General features: G+C 40.6%; 2 protein-coding genes across 2 annotated transcripts; both read right to left on the minus strand.

Annotated features, from left to right (window-relative positions):
• Window positions 1-342: 342 nt before the first annotated feature.
• On the minus strand, window positions 343-930 carry LOC131481971 (interferon omega-1-like). Its single transcript, XM_058672958.1, has one exon. The coding sequence runs from the start codon at window positions 928-930 to the stop codon at window positions 343-345; it is 588 nt and encodes a 195-aa protein (XP_058528941.1).
• Window positions 931-9,496: 8,566 nt separating this feature from the next.
• LOC131481830 (interferon alpha-6-like) lies at window positions 9,497-10,184 on the minus strand. The gene is given in 2 exon segments (XM_058672254.1): window positions 9,497-9,890; window positions 9,892-10,184. Coding segments are annotated over 2 exon segments (687 nt in total).
• Window positions 10,185-19,815: the final 9,631 nt, after the last annotated feature.

The raw sequence follows: 19,815 nt of genomic DNA on the forward strand, positions 1-19,815 counted from the left end.
AATAGTGACTCTTTTTTAACTTATAATACAGTGTAAAGATGGACATGTTATTACACATAAAATAATTATTATAAATAGTGTACATCCAAAAATGAAAATAAATAGATAAATAAATACATAAATATTAGATAAATAAATATATAAATATCATCTGCTCATCTGGACCAGCAGCATTCTCTAAAATATACATGTCCATAGAAGCAAATATTCTTCACATACACATACATTAACATTGATAATGTTTGATTGAATAAATTCTACTGAAATCAGCAAAAAGCCTCTTGAAATTATCAAAGACACTTATGTAAATGTAATGTGGCAGATTGATTGATGAAAATCAACTCAAGATGTCCTTGAGTCTCCATCCTTGCTTCTTAGGCTTTCTTGTAATTTGATTGTTGAAGCCAAGGCTCTCAGGAGTTCCATTCTGACAATCTCCCAGGCACAGTCACTGTGTCTCTTCTCTTTCAGGTAGACATGGATTCCCTGGAAGTACCTCCTGAGGGCCAGTGTTGGGCTCTCAGTCGTCAGCACAGAGTCTTGCTGTGCCCTCCCCTGCACCAGGCAGGCGTTCAGGTCTTGCAGCTGCTGCTGAAGTGCGGTGTGCAGTTCTGCCAGGAGAGTCTTGTTCCAGGCAGCAGAGGCCTGCTGGGTGTGGAAGAGGTTGTAGATCTGCTGCAGCATCTCGTGGGGGACAGACATGTCCTGGGTCTTGTGGAAGTGGCTTGCATTCAGCACGTCCCGGGGGAATCGGAAGTCTCTTCTGTCCCTCAGACACAGACCAGGTGAGATTGTCCTCATCTGGACCAGCAGCCCCAAGGTCATCCTGCTGAGCTGGACAGAGTTCTCAGGCAGCTCACAGCCCAGAGATCCAACAGGGCCATAGCTGCACAGCAGCAGGGCTGTCAGCAGAGGGAGCAGGTGGGCCATGGGGTGATGAGGATGGTGCTGGCCTGGCTGAACTGGGATCTGGGTAAGTCTTGGAACCTGGTGTCTCTGAAAACATTCTGTCTATTCATGGCTTTATATACATGTATTTTTTTAAAAGATAGTTTCCATTTTCAGAACATTCTCTGTAGTTTCACTTTCAGTTTTTGTTTTTCATTTGTGTAATTTTTATGGCCTAAGAAGACATCACACTAAATCACACTAAATATTTCACTAATTTTTGAAATAGAAGATCAGCTTTCTTAGTAACATGCAGATATACATACATAAATATATGCCTATCAATCAAATGAAAAACATCTTTTCTATAAAATCAAAAATCTATGTATATACTTAAATAATCATATACACATACATTTTCACATATAAAAACACTTTTCACTTGCTCTTAAACTAATTTTTAGCCCTACTGTAGAGTCCATGTTACTGTCCTCCCTACGTTACATAGAACTCAGGCTTCTTTGACCCTAGACAATTCTACATTTTGTTGCTGATTTCTTAGTTCATCTGGGAAAACAGCTCTTTACGATGAAGATTCTCGTCTTAACTAGATGTTTTTGCCACAGTAGTGGGTGACATTTGTTGGTGAAGGACATTCACAAAGGTCTAAGTAGTTATGCTTCACCAGGGCCAGGATGGATTTAGATATCATCCCTTCTTTCCACCATCTTATTGTGGATCTACAATGTTTCTCAGGTTTAGCAATCCTCCCAGAAAAAAAACCCGGGTCTTCTCATGTGTTTAGGGGTATGGAGATTCTAATTCCAAGATGCTACTTATCTAGCCACACCCCCCTCTCTTCCAGAGTGATAATCTTCAGCCCAAACAGTTCCAAGGTTCCTTTTCAGAGGATGAGATCCCCATAAACTGATAACCTTTCCCTGGAATAGACATTTGTCATAACCTAGTGACGTTTGAACTCTTCTACTGAAGGGAAATTTCTTTCTTTGCTGCAAAAAAAAAAAAAAAAAAAAAAAAAAAAAAAGCATAAAACCACAAATTCTTGAAATCTTGCAAACCCCTGGGCCTGTGTGTAAGACACATGGGGGCTTTCAGGGGTGTGACCTCCCTACCTGATGCATTTTCCCTAGTTATCAAAAATTATTGATAATTGTCAAACACAAAACTTTTAGCACGGGCTTGGCAGCGTGGCCTAGTGGCTAAGGTCCTCGCCTTGATCCCATATGGCTGCTGGTTCTAATCCCGGCAGCTGTACTTCCTCTCTATCTCTCCTCCTCTCAGTATATCTGACTTTGTAATTAAAAAAAAAAACTTTTAGCAAAAGTATAAAGCTAAAGTAGATGAAGGAACAATGCTAATGTAATTATTTTCTCCTTCAAAGATCAAATAGCTATTATTTTGATAACCACATTTTGTAAAACTCCCTTCTATTAACTTGAATTTTTGAATACGTCATAGCCCAGTAATTTCTAGCTGGGTACAGGATATTCACAGATGACACTGTCTCTCATTAGAAGTTTGCATTGTAGAAACTAGTGGCCTTCTTTTACTTGTTTTTTATTTAGTAATTAAACAATAACAATTTCATAACACCTTCCTTACATAGTAGTTATTTTCCAGGAAGTATCTTGCAGTTCCTGCATTATTTTCTATATTGGGGATAACACGAACTGAAGGAAGAGAGGAACAAAGGAACTGCTCCATTTTTCCCGAAGTTTTCAAAGACATGGGATTTTCTTTATTTCTCATTTCCAATAAAGATGGACAAAAAGAAAATAAATGTAATCTTAACAGCATAAAAGTGAAAGAAAGGAATTAACTGTTTTCTGACAAATCACAAAGTATAACTTAGTAAAGTTTGGGGACCAGCAATGAGACTGATGGGAAGAATGGAAGTCATTGTTGAAGGGCACAACCAGGAAGTGGAAACTTCTGCAGGCAGCTCCACCATGACACCTTATTGTGTCCCTGGACAGCTCTGAGTTGTGTGTGACCTGTAACCTAACTCTCTTTCCATTCAATCCACCTGAAGTTAGTTCTGACAAGAGAATAATGCGATCATGCCGATGAACTCACAAAAGACTGAAAACCAGTCCCAGTCAAGATGGTGCTAGTTCTCTGTAGCCTATCAGTGGATATTAGCCCTGTCTGAGCACTTTTCCTGGTTACTAATCCTCCCTCAGACCAAAAGACTGTTTTGAGAAATATGCTCAAATAGAGGAAACTAAATGGTCCTTGCAAATTCTGCCCTCAATATGCATATTGGTAGTGATATATAATGCTGGTATTATAACCATGATGTCAGAAATGTATTGTCTACTAACTCTGGAACATTGCTTTATGAAGCTCCTTTAGCAACGTTAACTCAGTCCTATTAATAACCATATCTGGGTTATAGTCATTGAAAAATAATATATTTCTAGAGGGATAAACCATTCTGAACCATTCTGATGCATAGGGAGAGATAAGATAATGAGTTGTCTGGAAGGGGTGAAAACTGATAGGTATGGACACTGGCTTTATGAACCAAGAAGAGACCCGGGCATGGAATTCATAGAGCATGAGGGATGATGCAGCAGAGCTTCCAAGTTCCACTTTGGATGCCGCAGGTTGGCTATTTGCTACTTTACAGAGAAACGGGCTTGTGGTTTAAACACTCAGTTGCCTAAAAGAAAAAAGATAGACAAAATGTTTTTCAATAGTTCCAAAGAAAAGATTTGCTGCCAATTAAATAGTGCCTAGAAATTAATGAGAATTTCATCAAAAGCATTTGAAAGCAAGTCTACCAATCTCTTAATATCAGACTCTTGGAACTTCATGAGCTCAGGTTTGTACCTTGCTTTCCAGGGGGCTGGCTGGCAGAGGAACCAAGTTGGTACCCTGGGCCTTGCTTGAAGCATGCTCTCTACCTCAGCCTAAATCATTGCAGGGGGAGCCAGGGATAACCATTGCAGCAGACTTAACTGGAATCTCCATTTATAAAAATCGGGTTCTTATATGCAAGTCTCTTTGATTTTTTGTAAGGATTCCAACTAGCTTCACGATTAACTGTCATGAAAGCTGTGTAACTGCTTAATAGACACACATCAATGACTAATGGTTCTCATTCGCTTTTTATATTAGTTTATATTTTCTGTTTTGGGAGTGTAATCCTCAGGAAAGGTTTGGCATATTCAGTGCAGAATGCAACAACCAGAAGAAAAAGAGAAAAGATTGATCCAACAATGTTTTTAATGAAGTCAATGTTAAGTGAATGATTTCCAACAAAGGCCATTGCTGCCGTTAGCACCTGCCATGTAATAATAATACTCTTATCTCTCTTGCTTGGAAGAATTTGTGCTACTTCTTGATACATAGACTCAAATACACACTTTGTCCATTCTGTTCAAGTACTGCTTTCATGCTGTTTGTTTTTAAATGAAACTATATTGTATCCAGAGTTGAAGAAATCCCTTGGGTTTTATTGTCCCCATGAATAATTTTTCTTGTGTTGTGATTTCTTGTTGAGTACTAGGGAGAAAACAAATTTGGGGCTGGTACTGGAGTACCTTCCTTCCTCTCCTCTTCAGGCTGCTGTGGTTTGCATGTGCCCCTGGCTGGTGACACTGATATTAGTACATTTCTGTGGAAGCGCTCTGACCTTTAGGTACCCTCTGCATCAGCAAAAAGTGATCTTATCTACAGACTTGACCTTGTCCTTTTCCATCTAGACCTGTAGGTGGCAGCCTTGCTGTGAAAATCTTTCAGTAGTCCCCAGAAAACATTGCTTTCTTTTTGTTACAGTTACATCATGGTGACAGGGGCATTCCCTCATTTAATCATCAGTATAATTCCTTTCATAGACGTTTCTAATAGAACCTACATTTTGAACTGCTGGCTTTTTACTCTTAAGGGGAAAGAAAGGGGAAGAGAAAACAAGAAAATGAAAGCAGCTGCATGACTAACCATGCAGTAAAAGTGAACGAAGTGCAACTGCGGAGCACACCTTAGGAATTTCCGCCCGGGAAAAGATACTATCTTGTGTGCAATGAGAATGAAAACTGTGGTTCAGGAAAGGAAAGGAGGCATGTGCTAGGAGTTAGAATCAGCCAGTGACTACAGAATGTGCTTCCTTCAGTTCACACACACATGAAACCTGGCTCCCTCAAGCTGGGAGTGATCCCCGATCTTGTCCAGGACATGTCAGTTCTTCACCTCCGACTTTCAGACTTGCATTTGTGCAGGCACTTACATCCACCCTTAGGATGGATTTCTGTAGGTCAGTGTAAGACAAGAACTGCCATGTTTTGAGGCCTGACTATAAGAAATACTTTTTGAAACTTTTGTAAGTTTCCTCTCAACTAAAAGTTTAAAGTTAGACTGATAATGTTTAACCTGTTTTGTACCCCATTTCTCAGTTGGGGCTGCTGAGGCTCAAGAACATACATGAGCTTTCTGGGATCACACAGAGTTGCTTCCATAATCAAGAATCAGTGCGGAACCTTGTTTCACATAGTATGGGCAAATGTAAGAGCTTCCTGTTTTAGAATTCCAAAATATGTGCCAGTCCCCAAATTAAACATACTCCTTGCCCTCTCTATGCTTTTTCTTTTTTTTTTAAGATGTATTTATTTATTGTTGGAAAGGCAGATCAGATTTATGGAGAGAAGGAGACAGAAAGATCTTTCATCCACTGGCTCACTCCCCAAGTTGACGCTGTCCTGCAGCAATGGACTTGGTGCACGGAGCGGATAATAACACACGTGGACCCTGACTGATGGTCAAAGCCGTAGTTTATTAGTGGCATCAAACTTTATACACTGAGGGCCATACAGGATAAGGGAGGAAGTATTGAGCTCATCAACAAAACCATCAATGCTTTTGTTTGGAACTCTTTTGTCTTGTATATTCCACCAGGTGTTCTCATACACATACTCTCCACTCAACTGTCCTTATGCAAATGATATCCAATAAGGTATACAAAAGGTAGCCATTTGGTTATTCTCCTCCAAATATTATCCAACCAACTGTAATCCTGTGCTCACTGACCTTCTAGGGTCACAATGTCCTCCTACACCAAGTGGCCACAAAGAGTGGAGCTGAGCCAAACTGAAACCAGGGGCTTCTTCCAGGTCTCCAACTTGGGTGCAGGATCCCATGGCTTTGGGCCATTCTCTATTGCTTTTCCAGGCCACAGGCAGGGCTATGGATGGGACATGGGACATAAATGAACATCCATAGATGTCTACACTTGCAAGGCAAGGATTTAGCCATTGAGCCATCACACCAGGTCCTGGTAACCAAATTATTTAGCACACGAACTCTGAAGTTTTATTTTCTGTAGCCATTCCATTGAGGATAAAGGATATACTGATGTTAGTATAATAGAAAGAGTTTTGCATAAATGGTTCTAGGATGATTAAGGCAGAACTGAATGTAAAAGCTCATCTTCTACATGATAAAATCTTGATGGAGCAGAATTTATAGTAGATTAAATTTGCGATAGACAGTCCAAGATAAACTCATGATAAATGGCTACCCTACAAAATAAATGGTGGTAACTTTTTAGTATATAAAAATGTCTGACTTCCTTATATAAAATAGGGCCTAATCAGAGACCTTCCCAAAAAGGTAACAGATAGAGCCTGACCTCAGAACTCCTTACTCAGAAAAAAAGAAAAAGGAAAGAAACGCAAACTGCTTTATGTAACACCTAAGCAGACACCAAAGAATGGAAGGAAACAACCAAAAACTGTAAGAAGATTAATAGCAGATGAGAAGGGGCAAGAAGTAATGATGAATTTTTTTGGTAATTTGGCTAGGTCAGCATCCTCTGTTACAGTCTAGCTCACTGTCCTCACACTTCACTCGAGAGCACTTGGATTTCACGAGATGACGTCGGTGGCTCACACACAAACTCGACCTTGCTTCCGTTTTCCTTTAGCTACAGCTGCTATTGCCTAATATGCAGTGCAAAGTCTCCATTGCTGATGCTCCTTCAAAACCCAGAAATTGTATTAAACTTCTGCTTTCTATTTGTGGTGTTTTGCTATCGAGGGAAAACAGTCTAAACCACAACTCAACAGAGAGCAGCTGTGTGAATTAGCTCTAAGGAGAAGAGTCTCGGGGGGAATTCTAGTGCACAGAGCAAGGAATGGCAATGCCGTAGGGATGGAACCTAAAGTGCTGAGAGCAAGGGAGGCTCTTGCCAGGCAGCAGGATCCAGGCTCATGCCTCACCTGGGTGCACCACGCCTCGCTGGGTGATCCTCTTTCAGATATTTATAGAAGCCACCACATCCCAACTGAAAAAGACACTTCATGGAAACGAACAATGACAATTTTTCAACCTTTCTAGAACTCACAGCAACACTCTGTGCTTCTAGGGTTCTCTAGTGGTGGTCAGTATTAAAAATGGTAGGACACATTTCAAATTTTTTTCCATAAAGTCATCTCATACCCTCACATAAAGAAAACAGGAAAGTACCAATAATATTTTAACTCATAGATGATAACATGCCACGTGCCTGAAATATTGGGGAAAAATAACCTCTGACTACGATTTCCACTATCAACTTGTTGAAAGAAGTTTATCGATCTTGATGTCCAAGATAATTTTGTTGTTTGTGGATACACATGAGACTGTTGTAGTCATAAAGCCAAGGAAGTTATAAGAAGTATTAAGAAATAATTGTCACTACACTTAGCTCCAGCATAAAAGGAACTGTGGTAAAAAGCTGTTGTCATTGGCTGAGGTGGGAATGAGGTAAGTTAAATAATGTTCAATTAAACAAATAATTCCAAAAAGCATGTTATCATCAGTAGTAGTTAGGCATTTTGATGAAGGATTGAGTTTGTCATCTGTTTGTACTTAAGAATGAACAAAAACTGAGTAGCGAAATTATATTAAAATTGTCATTAATAAAAATAATAAATTATTCTTGTAAATAAATATATCATTATTTAAAGTAAATGCATCAAAAGCATTAATATACTTTGCAGGTACATTAGCTGCCAAGAATCTATCCCAAAATCTAGACACAAAGTAGCCCATGCTATTTTCCAGATCGAATGACTCCTTCTACCTTGACAGTCACTACCTCTCACTGACGCACTCACCTCCTACTACAGGTGAGCCTCTGTGTCTCACAAGGAAAATGGAGGCCAGTAAGGTCCAGCTTGTTACCATAAATGCTATTTACTGGTTCCAAATTTTAAAAGCTTCACACAATTTTACCTAATATTTTTCTCGACAAGAGTTTTCATACTGCTTCTGATTTGCTTTCTCTTCCAATTAGAGGTTAAAACCAAACTATCAAAGTAAACTGAAAAACATAAAAAGGCATATATATGATCATTGTTCATGATTTTCTTCTACAGCCCTGTTTTCTTCATTCAACACTCTTTAAAGCTTCTATGGAACTGGATAACTTGAGGTGAGAAGAAACAATGCAAAGCGAAAGAAAGAGACTCCTCAGGTGAAAAGACAAGCTCCTAAAGTAGTTATCCGATTTAACTGTCCATGTATTCCTGTGTGATTTCATGGACCGACTGTGCCAATCATTCCCCACCAAGGTCTCTAATTCCACACATTTTCCCACTGCTGTGGATGGTTTCAATCAACAGAGCGACTCACCAACATTTAGTATAATTAACACTATTTTGATTAATATGTTACTCACAGTAAGGAGTATTTGTATTGCAATACAATATGCTGTGATGTAAAGTATATGAAATGTCAGATACATTGGTATGCTTTGCCGTTATATCAAGCCTGTGTAATCTATTCATATACAAACATATTTCACAAAAGGAAACCTCTGCAGGGAGGAAGCATTCCACATTCTATTCCAGGACACCTTAATTTTTTTTTTCCTCCACTTCAGAAGCCAAATCTTTCAAAAGTCGTTTCTGTATCTGTTATAACTAACTTCTTTTATTCACCTTTTGACTTACTCCATGCATTAGTTCTACCAAAGATCACATGACGTCATCACTTTCATTTAATTCCCCAATATAATGGGTACTCCCTTCCACATTTTCCATGAGTCCATGAGTCCACTGGTCTATCCTCTGAACAAGTTGGTCTTCTTTAATACATGGCTGTCATCACTCCGCTCTGTTGCTCTTCCAATGTCAGGCATCCCCGCTCTGTCGGCTTCCTGCTTCTTCTCGGTCTTCCTGGTAAATGCCTTAACCCACTGAACTGTAACACTTTCCCTGGAATATCTAATTTAAAGGACAGTAAATACAAGGTTTCTACAGGAACAATTTAATGAACTAGGCAAAATGATAAATTGGATGCCTATACAGAATATATATTGTCGTATTAACCCACAGTGCAAAGATTCACATGATATTATATGGACAAAGATCTTTTAGATTTCATAAAAGTACAAATAAGTTAAAAAATATTTAATTAAATGAATAAATGCATTAGTTAGTCATCTCTTAGACCACTGGTTGTAGTGATGAATGGGATATTGTTTAGTAGTTCTAAGACACCTAAACTTTGGTTGGATTTATGTCATCATTATTGCAGAAGTGAAAATTTTTGAAATTGCTAATATTGTATATTAGCAAAAAGTACTTTCATGTTGGACTCAGTCTCATTCCTGGCTCTGTAATCTTTCTTGCAAGGTGCTTGATAACGACATGGCTCTTCAGATTTCTTCGCTCCCAACCTCCCAGACACAGGGGCTGTGTTTCCTCTCTGTCAGGTACAGCGTGATTCCATGGAAGTTTCTCCTCACAGCCAGCAGGGAGTCCTCAGGCATCAGGGGTGTCCCCTGCAGACTCACTGCCTGTGTCCTGCAGGCTTCCAGGGCACATAGCTGCTCAAAGAGTGCAGTGCAGACTGTGTCCAGGAGGGCCCTGGCCCAGGCAGCAGAAGCCTCCTGTGTGCTGTTGAGGGTGAAGAGCTGCTGGATGCTCTCATGGAACAGGAAGTTGGCTTGTGCCTTCTGGGCCTGGGGTCCATCCCACTCCTCCAGAGGGGTCTCAGTTGTGTCTGTCCTTCAGGCAGGAGAAAGGGGAGACTCTCCTCATTTGTCCCAGGAGCGTCATGGTCCTCCTGTGACCAAGGCCGTGACTGTGAGGCAGGTGACCGTCCAGAGAGCAGGTGGACCTGGGGCTGAGCACCAGCAGGACCAGCAGGAAGGGAAGGGGCGAGGCCGTGGGGGATCTGGCAGAAGCTCCTGCTGTGGCTGATGCTGTGACTCTGAGCCTGGCCCTCGAGGGTCTCTGAAGACCTTGCTTTGCTCTGATGGCTTCAATAGTGGACAGTCTACTTTCCATTTTCTGAGTGTCTTCCCCTCACTTTCTACTTCTGTTTTCCTTTTCCTCGTACTCCGCATGTATTCGCACTTCTGGTTCTCATCACTGTTTTATTATTGTCTCCTCTCCTTGCCCCCATTACCTTTCAGAAGTTCATTCTCCCAATTGGCAATCAGAATAACAAATAATCCATGTGTGTACTCCAGGTATCACTAAATACATAAGCTGAAATTGTACACGGTGAATGTTTTCTATTAGTTTCTGATCGTTTCAGAGTTGAGAGCAAAAATAAGCTAAAAGCTGAGTGTACAACTATTGAAGAGCCAGCTTTTGCCAAACTTGTGAAGACACAGATTAAGGCACCTTCTCCCACAATGGAGTTCCTGGGTTCCAAATCCAGACCAGTTTCCCACATTATCTCCTACTGCTCTGGATCCCGGGAGGCAGCCGATGACTTGGCAGTTGGATTGCTGCCTCCTCACTATGTGTAAGACCTAGATCATGGGGACATTTGTAGACTGAATTATAGAATAATTTAAAGTCAATTCAAAGCCCAGAACTATTGATATTGATGTTGAACTTTCTCATTAAATTTTGAGCCAATAATTATCTTTATTGACTTATATGGATTACATTGTAAAAAATTACATTAAAAATTTAAAATTTCAAAATGCATATTAGTAATATGGCAATATAATAATATAATTTTAAATCATTCGACTTTTAAAGAGGAATAAAATTAGATTACTTTCTTTGCATTGGTTTATGATGCACTGAACATTATTTTAAGATTACTTATTTGAGAGGCAGAGAGGCAGAAAGAAAGTGAAAGACGCAAAGGGAGAGAGAGGAGAGGGTAGCAAGATACAGAGAAAAAAGGGAAATAAGGGGGAGACAGAAATGAGAGAGACAGAGACTCTTTCATACACTGGTTCGCAGCCCAAATGGCTATAATAGCTGGAATTAAGCCAGGGAAAGCCAGGAGCTTCTTCCAGGTTTCCCACATAGATACAGGGCCAAAGCACTTGGGCCATCCTCTGCTTCTTTCTTCAGCACATTGGGAGGGAACTGGACCACAGGAGAAGCAGCCGAGGCTCAGCCAGCTGCCAGATGAACTGCAGGTGCAGCAGGCAGAAACTTAACTGTTGTACCGTGGTTTCAGCCCCAGACCATCTTCTGCTGCTTGCACAGGCCCATTAGCAGGGAATCTGATCAGAAGGAGAGAATTCAGGACTTGAAGCAATGAGTCACCTTCAGAGAAATGGCAGGAGCCTGGGATGCTAAGGGATGCATTTTTAATATAATCTAATTTGTCAAAATGCTGTGGCTTGCTTCAACTTTTTTCAACCTCTGGTCTAAGAAGAGCTGGCGATTTCAAGGAGCTCAGTCTGCCCTGAGAGGCCAGGAGTAAGACTTCCCTACTCTGGGTGGAGCAGCTAGGACTTGAACCAGCACTGATATGGGATGCTGGCATTCCAGGAGGTGGCTTAATTCATTATGCCACAAGTATGAGCCCCAAAGATGTATTTTTTTTTTAAATGAAAGCAGGTATACAGGTAAGCAACTGTTTCAGTGGAGTGTCCTAAACACAGAGGGATACATGGAAGGAGATAAGATGGAATAGGTGATTACAAACGATTCTTCAATTCCAGGACTCTACAGTAACCAGTCACCTATGCAGCTGTGGTGGGGCTGTGTGGCTAGTATGAAACAGTAAAATACTCATGTAACCCCAAAGTTGTAACTACTCGAATAACCAGCTCCTCCCTAAAGCCCTGTGCTGAACTTCTAACTTGACTTCAGCGAATGAATACTTTTTTAACTTCAGTAGCTAAATTGGCTAACAGTTTGGTAAGGTTTTGGTAGTACTTATTTGCATCAACATGCGTTGGGGGTAAGGGTCTGTAGTTGTGGTATTTTTCCCATGTAGTGTCTTTGTTGGATGATACTGATGCCTGGAACTCCTGTAGCTACTTGATATTCTTCCACATACTGTCAACATGTTTCCCTTTCAGTACTTGACATAGTAAATAATCTGTTGAAAAACTTCAAAGAATTAAAGAAAACGATATAAACTGTTTGTAATAATTTTCAATCCTATCTTGCGATCAGAAGCACTGAGGTCTAACATTAGCCCTGTTCACACGTCAGGCCCTGGGATTCCAAATTTCAGCAGTGTGTGCTGGGGCTACATGGTGGTCCCTGCCTGCTTTCTTCCTTGCAGGCACCAGAGTGGCGCTGCCCTTTTTTCTGTGACAGTTTCAGGTGGAATAACGAGTTTTGGCAGGGCTGTATGGAGAGGAGCAAGGTCTGCCTCTGCTGCAGGACGTGGACCTGCAGGATGGAGATAACTTCCACCTTGACCTGGTTTCTCCACGATGCTGCCAGGCTCCTCGATGCTCCTGGACACAGAACAACTTAATAACTCCAGGATAGAGAACAAGACATGGCTGTAGGGATTTTCAGGGACAAATGGTATTATGATGTAAAAGCATAATTTTTTCCATGTAGTATAAACCCAATATAGATAACTGAAGTATAATTTTAAAAAGGCATTTTAAAGTGACCCATGGGGCTGGCATAAGAGCTCCACTTTCTAGTCCTCTATCCACAAGTGCCAGCATCCAATACAGGTGCCTGCGCATGTCCAGCTACTCAGCTTTCCATCCAGCTCCCTGATTATGGCCTAAGAAGGCAGTGAAGGAGGGTTCATATCCTTGGTACCCTTCTCCCACATCAGGGACTGAAGAGAAGCTCCTGACTCCTGGTTTCGTCTCAGCTTTGGCAGAGGCAGCTATCTGGGGTGTGAACCAGCAGATGGAAGATCTTTCTCTCATTGTCTCTCCTTGTTTCTGTGAATCTGCCTTTCCAATAAAAATATAAATCTTTTTTTAAAAAATAAAGAAAATGGCTCTTCATGAAGTGGTAAGGAGGATAAGTGAGGTTTGCAATAAAAACCCTTTAACATGCAAATGAATGCCCACTGACCCATGGCAGAATAGCAACCTAAAGGCTGGGTCTCTAATCCAAGGCACACTTCAGATTGCTGCCAAATTAAGGCTCTCCACTGCTGAATCACACACACACACACACACACACACACACACACACACACATGCACACACACACCCTGATTTCTCTTTCAATTACAATGTGTTACAGTTTACCTTAACACCTCTCATTGCATCCAGATGCCTACATACATTCATTGTCTTCTGTGAAGTTCTGTTCTTAGGTCTGTGCTCAACTATGAGATATAGTAACTGACGTCAATTAATAAAATTATTTCCTGATTATAAAATAAAGATAGATATATAGTACCTATAAACGTAACAAGCCACAAATAGTAAAGAGTTCATGTACCTTCAGGCAGGGGTTCTGTTGCTTTCCTTGCAGTTCCCCACGCAGAGGGGCAAGCCCTTCTGCTTCCATGTGCCAGACAGGCCCTGGAGGCAGTGACTAGTCAGGGGCTCTGGTCAGCTGAGCAATTGGAGACAAGGGGCCAAGTCACCCCAAAATAAACACCCATTGCCCAATTGGACGTGTTCTGCCGTTCTGCCAGAGGATGGGACTACTACTCCTTTCAAAGACACTGAAACTAAAGAAATTGAAATGTGGCTCAGCTCTTTCCAGCAAGGGGCTTCTTCTGGGGCTTCTTGGAGGAAGCCAGTTGGAGGAGTCAGGCCTGGTTTGACAGAAAGGAATATATACATTTAGACTTGATTGCCTTTGTTCCCCGTGGCCAGCAGGTGGCGGTGTGGTCCGTTAAGTCATCTCCTAGTCTCCCTACAATGGATTCTGCTCTCTCCTGTTCACTGCCAGCGCTGCTGCCTTGTGGTGACAGGGGTACTCCCTGCTTCCAAAAGTGTCATCAGGGAAACCTGTTATACAGAAGATTCTGAGAAAGAGTTTTGACAACTTTCGCTCTTCCTTGGTTTTGGAATCGTGATGGGAAATTAGTGGTGAAAACCCACAAGGAAGGAGAGAGCAGCTTGATGATGCAGCACTGGGTCACGCAGTGAGGCTGAAGGGCACGCCTGGGAGTTCTGCCCCGAAGAAGAAAGTGACTGTTGTGCTGTGGGAAAGAGAATGTGATTCAGGAAGTCAGGGGGGAGAGGAGAAGGGTGCCAGGTGTCGGGGTCAGCCAGAGTGCTTGACGTTTATTTCAATTCAGGAGACTGCCTCCCTTCCACCTGCCGTCTGAACACGAGAACTGAACCTGTGTTTCCTGCGCAAAGTGACTACTCCACAGTCTTCTGCAGAACATGTCCCAGAATTCTCACATTTAGAGTCATCTTTTTGCTGGTTGTTACCGTGAGGGTCTGAGAGACTCCACGTTCTGACAGACTTGTTTCTTCCTTTCTCTTTCTTCTTCTTTTTTTTTTTTTTTTTTTTTTTTTTTAAGATTTTATTTGTTACTGGAAAGTCAGATATACAGAGAAGAGGAGAGAGACAGAGAGGAAGATCTTCCATCCGATGATTCACTCCCCAAATGACCACAATGGCCGGTGCTGGGCCAATCCGAAGCCTGGATCCGGGAACCTCCTCCAGGTCTCCCACACCGGTGCAGCGAGCTGGATGGGAAGTGGAGCTGCTGGGATTAGAATCGGCGCCCATATGGGATCCTGGCGTGTTCAAGGTGAGGACTTTTAGCCGCTAGGCCACCGTGCCGGGCCTCTGACAGATTTCTTTAGGAAATAATAATAAAATATTATCCTTTAAGTCTTCATGCTTAAATGCCTTTGCTTTTGGTAAAATTTCGAATTTAACATTTGATGTGTTTAATAAAAATTGAATCTGTTTTTTAACTCCTTTTTATAGCTGAGACAGCTGAGACTGAGAGAAGCTACATGAATTCCCTAGAATCACACAAAAGTGGTGGCAGAATCAAGACTGAGTGTCAGCTTCAGATGGCATGCTTTGGGTAACTACAAAAGTCTCCTATGTTGAGTTCCTTTGTTTTGACGTGACACACTGGATTTTGCTCCTTCCCTTTTTTTTTTTTTTAATTTTTAGTGACAACAAGAGCAGGAGATGCAGATGAAGGAAAAGACACTCAGGGTCTCCCGTTCACTCATCTGTTCCTCATTGACTGCAAAAGTGCATGCATGTAAGAGGGGGAGACATGGGTGTTGAGAACTTAGCCAAGGTTTTCTACAGGCATTTGCATGAACTCAGCAACTTGAGTGATCACAGCTGCCTAGCAGGGTCTCCATGAGCTAGACCTTGGAATCAGGAGCCAGAGCCAAGTGGGACACAGGCATTCCAGCCAGCAGCCTGATCACCAGACTTCTGTGTTCTTCTATTGGTGCTCTGAGTTGTATTTTTATTGATTCTTTTCTATTCCTCATCTTATATGTTTTAAAGAAAAGTCCTTAATCCAATTACACTCTTCTATCCTTTGAGGAAATTGTTCTAGTACAATTGTATTAATTGTCTATCCCACAAAAGCTGAAATAAATGATCAAAATTATATACAGAGAGAACGCATTTATAATAGTGATAAAGAATAGGAGAAATCTTGACATAGTTTTCTCTAACTAAAAAAATGAAATGTGTCTATAACAACAGTATTTAAAATGTGTTTATGGAGAATATCATGTGGTCAGATATTTTAAAAAATATATTCAATTCCTTTTTAAAGTATTTGTTTAGTTATTCCAAAATCAGAGCTACAGGAAGAGAGAAATAGACATCTTCCATCTGCTGGGTGAGTCCCCAGATGCCCACCACAGGGCTGGGCTAGACAAAAGCCAGGGTACAGGAGCCACATCTAGGTCTTCCGTGTGGTGGCACGTGTGCAAACACGTGGGTGATCTCTCTTATTTTTTCCATTCCATTAGCAGGAAGCTAGATTAGAAAAGAAGCATCCAGTCTAGGAGCATCAGGGATGCCAGTGTCTCAGCTGGCACCTTTACCTCATGTTCCACAATGTCAGACTCAGAGAAGAGAAGAAAGAGAAGAGAGAGAAACCCCAAATACATACATTGGTCAGGGTTGGGTTGAGGCTGAAGCCAAGAGCCCAGCCTGGGCCTTCCAAGTGTGTCCCAGAAACATAATTCCTTAGTCACCCCAGCCAGCTCCCACGGCCAGAGTGAGGAACCAGAGGCAGAAACTGAACCAAATGTTTCCCAGCCCAGGACATGAGTGATGCTCTAACCACAAGATGAGCCCACTTAATGGTAATCAGATTGTTAGATCAAATAATCTTTGAAAATGTATTTTTGATCATTTCAGTGCAGATGAGGGATGTAGTTGATGTTAATATAATGGAAAGTTTTTCTATGAATAGGTCTAGCAAGATTATTACACGTGAAGGAAAATTATTGTAGAAATTCATCTCTTATTGCCAATGATCATAAAATGTTGATGGAACAAAGAATTAAGTATGTTTTTACAGAGGTCCACAGAAAAACTATGAAAAATAGGTCACTGAAAAAAGTGATGATTATTTAACAATTTATGCAAATTTCTAATTTCTTCATATAAAGCAGCAACAACAGAGAGAACCATAGAGGCAATGACTTAAAGCCTGGCCTCAGAATTTATTTGCTGAGAAAACAAGAAAAATGTGCTAAGCTATATAGACCACAAAAGCAGGCACTGAAGGATGGAAGAGAGACAAAACTGAAAAATGCTAGATATCAATTGAGAGGAAGGGAACAATTTGGTAATTCATTTTGTTTCAACCTGGCTAGGCCCCATTGCCCAGATATGTCATTAATAACTATTATGTTGTTCTTTGACAGTATGTTAGAAACTAAATCACAGTCTATAGACTCTGAGTATTAAAAATTATTTTCCAAAAGCCTAAGTAATGGTGTAAGAAGTAGCATAAGAGATACTTGTAGTGCCTGCATCCCATATGGGAACCAGTTTGAGTCCTGGCTGTTCTAGCTCTAATCCAGCTCCCTGCTAATTCACCTGGGAGTGCAGCAAAGGATGGCTCAAGTGCTTAAAACTGTACACCCACATGGAGAGCTGAAAGAAACTGCTGGCTCCTGGCTTCGGCCTAGCCCAGCCCTGACCATTGAAGCCACCTGGGGAGTTAAGCAGCAAATGGAATATACTCTCCCTCTGCCTCTCCTTCTCTCTTTATCTCTCTTTCCCTCTCTCTCTGTTACTCTGCCTTTCACATAAATTGAACTTTTTTTTTAAACAAAACAATCTTCCATAGTGTTGATGGGCCTCATTTAATCAATTGAAGATCAGTACAAAAGACCAGCCTCCCAAAAGGAAGAGGGGATTATGACGCAAAAAATTTGAATCACAAATTTCAGCTCTACTCTGAGATTTCAGACTGAATGGCCCATTTATAGATAGAGCTTAGATTTGCCAAATTTTCACTAAGAGTCAAACCTTAAAATGCATTTTTGTTCATGTAGTCATGCCTCAGAATACATGGAGACCTGGTGCCAGGAATCCTTACAATTAAAGTAATCCCAGAATACTGAAATCCTTTATGTAAACAGTGAAGTTCTCACTAATAAGTTATGCATGTTCTGCCATTGACTTCAAATCTTTTCTGGATTACATATAATACCTACTACAATGTAAATATGATGGGGAAAGAAAGGTTTTTAAAATATGTTGTCTAGGAAAATACAACTTGCCAGTACAAGTTCACTACAAATGCAGTCATTACAAGCGCAACCACAAAACACATCTGCAACAAATTTTTCAACCTCCATAGGTTGAGCCTGTGAAATTTACCTCTATGAGAGCTACCTGTTCTGCAGGATCAGTTCTCCTGGTATGCCCTGGCAATATAGGTTTAGAAACCTATCTTTTCCAACCATTGCCCATTTCCTTGATTGGTGCATCCAGATTAAAAAGAGAAAGCCAAAATCTGTTAAAATTTGTGAAGGCCATGGTCAAACGCAGGCATGAGAGCAGCAAATCCAAATGTTGATTATAAAACCCAAGGACAACATTCAAGAAGCTCCTCAGCAGGTGCAGAGTCTCCATGCTGCCTCAGCAATCGTCACTCTGCCTGGTAAGAGATGCCAAGGAAGGTGTGGTGCCATCTACAAAAATGGCTCAATTTGTATATGAAAGTTGATATGTTTGAATAAGACAACCTCCCTAGCTTTCGGAAGACAATGATCTTAGTCATACACACTCCTTGGTTTTCTTGAGACGTGGCTCTTTTGCTGCCAAGGCAAAGTTTTCTCTTTAGTAGAAGTATCAACAACCTTATGTAAAGTGACCATGAGGGTATTTCGTCTACCAGTTCATATCTGACATTTGATGTTAGAAGTCTCTCAACTGAGGCTGTCCTATTGATACATTCATGCACAGTGGATGTAAGCCTTTTCTGGCCAGCACTGAGGTCCATCCTCAGACTGGTAGCTCTCCCTTCCCCTGGAGTTCCACAATACATGACTGAGGCTCAGGATGTTTGCTTGTGGAACAGAGGCAGGAAAATATATTTGTTCCCACAATTGCCACATATCACCAGAGTCCATTCCCTGAAAAAGCCAGAGATTTTTAATAGATGAAAAGGGAAGAAAACAGACTTACTCAAGCAAAGTAATCGATTCTTTCCAAGAACTACCATTGGTGCTATCTGAAGACAGAATTTTCAGACATCAGATTTCCACATGACTCACAATCCTGACTTCCCTCTTGGTCATTGCTCTCATCACACTTGGCTCCAGAGAGGTATCTTTTCCTGAGATGATGTCAGAAGCCCACACATAAACTCAACCCTACTTTTACTTTTCTTTAATTGCAGCTACTATTACATCATACACAGTTGAATTAAAGGAGAATTTGTCTTGTCAATGTTGGTACAAAACCCAGAGTTTATTTAACTTCTACTTTCTACTTTGTGGTTTTCTATTCTCTAGGGAAACCATTAAGCAGAAAGAACAGTAGAACAGAGAGTGTGAATGGGCAACAATTTTAAGGGGGATTCTACCTTGGAGAGGAGAAAAATTCTGATGATGTGAGAATGGATCCTGAGATGCTGGGAACAAGGGAAAGAACATGCCAAGTGCCAGAGTAGAGAAGATGTATCACCTGCTTTCTGCACCTTAGCTATGTGTGCAATACAGCAGCTTACTTATATGCAATATAAGTAACACTACTTGGATTAATATACTGATATTATGTTAAAATTACATAATATATAATGTTACATGGATAACATAAGTAATGAATACATTTATTACACTTAATTATATATATATACTAGTGTATTCATCTAAGTAATAATAATCATTACAACTTTTCTAGTATATTATTAATTAAAATAGGTAAAATATTCAAGACAAAAGTAGGATTTACCAATACATTGATCTTATGAAAATGATGCTGATACAGATATTTCAAAAATAAAAAGAGGAGAGATATGCAATAAGTAATACTAATTTTCACCTCCATGCATGGCATCTGTTGTTCATTAAAAAAAAAACCCACAAATTTATATATAGATTTCAGTAGGACTTTCCATACTTTTGGGTCTTACAGGTACTTTGTAAAGGAAATTGAGTATTACTTGTCCTTTCCAACATCATTTGGACCCAAACTTGTAGTGTAATTGTCCTCTTTTTCATTTCCTTCTCTTTGTAGTATTTTATGTAAGTGAAATTAAATAAATATACATGCAACTTTCTCAATATGAAGCTCTAATATAGCAAGCACTGTG

The sequence above is a fragment of the Ochotona princeps genome, chromosome 14 (assembly GCF_030435755.1).
Source record: "Ochotona princeps isolate mOchPri1 chromosome 14, mOchPri1.hap1, whole genome shotgun sequence".
In the NCBI taxonomy this organism is placed as follows: Eukaryota; Metazoa; Chordata; class Mammalia; order Lagomorpha; family Ochotonidae; genus Ochotona; species Ochotona princeps.

Coding starts and splice junctions, on each gene's coding strand:
- LOC131481971 (XM_058672958.1), bottom strand. CDS start 930: ATGGCCCACCTGCTCCCTCTGCTGACAGCCCTGCTGCTGTGCAGCTAT.